At 35.9% G+C, this 5081-nt stretch overlaps 1 protein-coding gene across 4 annotated transcripts in view; it reads left to right on the plus strand.

Annotated features, from left to right (window-relative positions):
• The window catches only part of CCAR1 (cell division cycle and apoptosis regulator 1), a 28181-nt gene extending 23548 nt beyond the window's left edge, over positions 1-4633 (plus strand). For all 4 annotated transcript variants that reach the window (XM_057377840.1, XM_057377844.1, XM_057377842.1 and 1 more), the window contains 3 exons: positions 452-637; positions 919-1124; positions 1746-4633. In XM_057377840.1, the coding sequence (XP_057233823.1) occupies positions 452-637; positions 919-1124; positions 1746-1805 (452 nt within the window). In that variant the 3' untranslated portion in view covers positions 1806-4633. The remainder of the gene's footprint in view (positions 1-451; positions 638-918; positions 1125-1745) is intronic.
• The last annotated feature ends 448 nt before the right edge of the window (positions 4634-5081 follow it).

Consider the following 5081-nt stretch of genomic DNA (forward strand, 5'->3'; position numbering starts at 1 on the left):
ATTTCTTGCAGAAACTAATTGAGCCATTTTGGAAAAGTAAATCTTTGTCAGTTCAAAAGTAGCAGGAGTTTTTTGCTTCCAGCACATCTTCTTGCAACTCTGGGATAAATTTTTATATCTTGGAACAGGAATGAGGACAGAGGTTAATGTTTAAGATTGATGAATTTAATTTCTCAGTATCAGTTTTGAAGTCAGGAGCATCAGAGCTGTAGGTAGTAGAACAGAGGTTTTTTTGAAGAGAAGTTTCTGCAGGAAAGAGGTATAGAACGATTTTCTGAAAGAGGATCCTTTTTTTTTGGCAGGGGGTAGAATTGGGGTAAGGGGAAGGAGGGAAACATGAGGGATAGACCAGCAAATTTGAATCTCTGTTTGTTCCTGGAAGAAGTTTCTGAGGTTGATCAGTAGAGAATGACTTTCTGATTATTTCCTGATGCTCCTTAATCCAATACAGGAAACCGCTTGCTGCTGCCATCRCCTACTGTGAAGCAGGAGTCCAAAGCCATGGAGGAAAACGTTGGGCTCATTGTGTACAATGGAGCCATGGTGGATGTTGGGAGCCTTCTGCAGAAGCTGGAGAAGAGTGAAAGGGTGCGGGCAGAGATTGAACAAAAGCTGCAGCTACTRGAAGAAAAAACAGGTGGGACGTTACTCTGAAGGTGGTGCTTACAGGGATGCAAGACCCTGAGACTTTTTAAGTAGATAAATCAGTTTGAGTAATAGTTGTGATCTAAATTTATTCAGGTTGAATGCAAGACTTCCAAATGTAGTCAGAATTATGTATTATTAAATGGTAATTCAATGCAGTTTTTAATGTTCTTTAAAAGTTAGACTTGTGGTGTTACACSTAAGTAGAATATTAAGATGCAAAGTACACAGCATTGGAAGTGACTTGATGTTTTCATTTCTTCCCTTCCTAAGATGAGGATGAAAAAACTATACTACAGCTGGAGAATTCTAACAAAAGTCTGTCTGCGGAGCTCAAAGACGTAAAAAAGGACCTTGGCCAACTGCAAGAAAATTTGAAGACCTCRGATGACAAAAAATTGCAGTTTGAGGGTCAGCTGAATAAGACAATCAAAAATTTAGCTACTGTTATGGATGAAATACAGAGTGTTCTCAAACAGGTTAGAATTTATTAATTCCCTTTTTTATTACTGTAGGCTACTGTAGACTGTTTTTATTCTGTAGACTAAATTATTGGAACAAAAACTTCAATATATAAATGATTTTGACATGAATTTGGGGCATGAGTATCTTAACATGTACAGAGAAGAAGCTTAATGTTTGATTATTTAAAGGTAGTGAATTAAATGAGGTTTTTTTCTTAATTGCAACATATGTTCCTGACTTCAGTGTTTTTAAAAATATATAAATATTAATGCAGATCTCAAACCATCTGAATGTTTTCCTGCCCTGATCTTGTCCATCCCCAACAGTCCAAATCTGCTTCTCTGTTTTACTGGCGGGGAGTTCTTTTTCAAGGCAGAATTCAAATATTTCAGTATATGGGARTATCTCAGTAAAATGAGTATGAAGCAAACCACATAAGCTCCAGAGCATTTCTACCCCTCAGTTTTTCAGGAAGATATCCTGGAACTGGTTATAACTAAACTGAGTAAGATACCAGTTCACATAGTATTTCAAGTTGACAACAAYTGATATCTATGTCTCATGCTGCTTTACAGTTCATGTGAGAAATACAACTTGTACAATTCCTGTCATCCTCTTCCTTTTTTCTTTTAAAGGACATTGTGAAGAACGAAGATAAAGATCAGAAATCCAAAGAAAATGGAGCAAACGTATGATAAACTGCTGCTGTTTAGAAGAATGGTGTTACATAATGTAATATAAATCATGATACCAGAATGTATGGGAAGTGATGCATGTTTGATTTTAGTAGTATAAATATCTTAGTTCCAAAAGATGTATAAAGTTTTATGAATGTGAGTGTCGGCTCCTGAAGATTGCTTGTAATTCTTAGCATTCAATTTGAGACACTCCTCGAGTGAAAATAATTTTGCATTGCAAAAAGTTTTAGGATGAACTTTGTTATAGTTTTAACTCTAATAAAGTTCATCAAAGTAATGAACAGTAGCAAGTATTTAATTACCAAATGTTTTTCATTGAAGTCTAGTGAAATCAAAATTTTCATTATTTATAGACTTGCCATTTTTAGGTTTTTGTCTTTATTTCGGTCTAATTAGTCTTTTCAAATTCAAATATAAATCACAAAATAGCATGCTGCTTAATTTTACAAGTAAAGATTTTTTTTAAAAAAGCTTCTTGGATTTTTTTTTTTGTTTTCACTTGTCACAACTTTTTTTTCCCTTCCAAATATAACTTTCTTCCCCAAAGCTGCTTGTATTAAAGCCTCATAATATACAGTAGTTCAGATAAGTTAAGAAAGCAATAGAAACCTACCAAGATACTGGTAAGGTTGTGAGATTTATATGAAAATACATGGGCCTGTTTTAAATGTGTGTCATTTGTGTTTATGAAATTGTTCATGTCTTTGGATTAATATATATACTCCTTTCTAATAACAACTGCAGTGTATTACAATGTATGGTTGGATGCCAGGCCAGTAGATGTCAGAATAATGCCTTACATGGAGAAAAAGCTGCCAGTGTAAACTGCCTTGGATTAAATTTGGACTGACTTCTTAAAGTGTGTAGTTACTGCTAAGACTTTAGTCCAACAAAAGAAAGGATCCACAAGTATCTATACTGCATATTGTAATTACAAAGGAGCAGGACACAACTTGGTTTGTTGAGAATGGGTAAAAGGGCCTTTCTTTGGGTTCACAAAACACTAGAGATCRAAACTAACAAGTTAATGTGACATCCTTGTCAAAGGCAACTAACTCAAAGAATGTGAAATATCAACAGTTGTATTTTGGTGCAACTTTCAGGAAAATTAAGGGGGTTGAAAGTTGGGACAGAGGTGTTTTCTTTCAGAAATGGTTAATTTTAGCAGATGTTTTCTTTTTTAGCCTAGGTGTCCTAGGTAACTAAATAGCTGTTAGGAAAGTCCAAGTGCCATAATATGTATGAATAACCTACATGGAAACTCATGTAGCTTTAATGAGATACACATTAAAATGCCTGAATTTATGTTCAAAAGAGTCTAAGCTGGTGCTTGTATCACTGACCTTTCTTGGCTCTTTTGGAGCTAGACAACTGAAATATCTTTCATTAAAGTAACATGCATAAGCTTCCCCTCATTCATCTCAGTTGAGTCATTGTATAATATCTGAACTGTTCACAGTCAAGTAGGAAATAATATAAAGTACAGTAATTGTATATAAGTACACAGAAAATACATGTTTTAAAAATTGGGAGATAACAGCTCAGAGTGAATGAGGATGGTGATAAATCTATCTTATGAAAAGCATTATCTGTGGTGTACAGATGGTGTTAAATTCTTTTGTAATCAGAATATATTTTTCACCTTTACCTTTGTACAGATTGTTGACAGCGTGTTTAATTTTTGGAGTTGAGCACCATTTATTTAAATGGACTTGAAAGAATTGCATCTGAAATACTTTGTTCTTGAATTTCAGCAGTACATGTGAACATACCGGAAAATGAGCCTAGAATTCAAGATAACGACATTTTAGGCACACTGAAATGTGTGAAATATTTTGCTGGGGTATTTTTACTTTAACCTGTTGAGCTGAAAGCAGTTGTTAAGAAGCAGGCCTCATCTCATTCTTCAGGGAGAGGTCCTGTGAGACATTTGTTAGAGTGATACAGATTTTTACAATATTTAAGGAAAAAAGTACTTGTTAGAATGACTGTAATCTTTCTCTATATTGCTTTGATGTAATAGTTTTTCAGATACTATGTACAGTCTGCATTTATGTTGGAAAGGAAATTAAATGGATAAAGAATAAAAAAAAACAAAACTAAAAACAAGCAAAGGTTTTACAGCTTAAACACAGCTTGACCAGTCTCCTGAAGTACAAACAATCTGAGRAAGAACAGGCACCTCTTACAGGCTTTATGAGTTGCTGGACCAGACAGCACAAGGTTCTGTATATGACCCACATTGATGCTCTGTATTAGCTAAAGCTTCTTAGTTACATTTCTGGGAATATTACTAATTAGTAGGAAAATTGAATAGAGTATCAATAATGAAGRTTTGCAGAAGCAATCTTTTGTCACTGTTGATTTATGAATGAAGTTTTTGTCTTTCATGTTCACATTTCCCACCTCATGGTTGTTGCTCTTGTTGTTATGTACCAGTTTCTGGCAAAAGGCTGCTAAAAGTGAACCTGAGCTGGGTCGTACTCAGCCTTGGCTTCGCATTTGTTTGGACTTCTGAAATCATCACGATGCTCTATAGAAAGTAGTAAATCTTGGACTGCCTTGTTCTGTAGAGAAAGCCCTGCTACAGCAGCCCATAAATGGAATCTGATCTGTTTATAGATCTATTTCCCTCCCCTTTGATATTTTGTTGATGAGGGCAAATTGATGAGTTTTACAAAGTGATATTCAGACCTATTGAATGTCTGTGAATGAGGCTGGGAAGAAAGATGCAAGTGATATGTGTGCATACAAACTGACCTAGAATAGAATGGGCTTTCTTGAGGCCCCTTTGCTTTTGCTCTGGCAGTGAAAAAGCACAACTCTAGTTTCATTGCTACATTGAAATGGACGGGTAGACCAAGAGTGAATTTTTGCCAGCTTTCAGTAAGTGTTGAGGATTGCATGCAGGAATTGGAGCTGCTGCCAGCACTTCTGCATGTTCTGCTGTGATGAAGACACGTAGTGTTGTCTTGACTTGCCCAGTGCTTGATGCCTGTGCCCATAACTCCTGGGCAGTGCTGCAGAAGGAATCCTGCATTGCAGAATGACTTCCCAGTTGCTGGTTTGTCCAGTGTCTTCTGGCTCAGACTGGAATGCCCTGAAGTGTACAACAGAGAAGTTGCAATTCTCTCTCTGGTGTCTGAGGTTTCCACAGATACAGYTTTTAGAGCTGAGTTTATTCAGTATCTAACATAATAAAGCCTAGTTCCTTTAACATAACTTCTGTTTCAATGTTTAACTGCTCTCAGAGAGAGGAATAGSTTCCAGTCA

The sequence above is a fragment of the Malurus melanocephalus genome, unplaced genomic scaffold (assembly GCF_030028575.1).
Source record: "Malurus melanocephalus ecotype Western Australia unplaced genomic scaffold, MMel_1.1 scaffold_327, whole genome shotgun sequence".
NCBI classification, from domain to species: Eukaryota; Metazoa; Chordata; class Aves; order Passeriformes; family Maluridae; genus Malurus; species Malurus melanocephalus.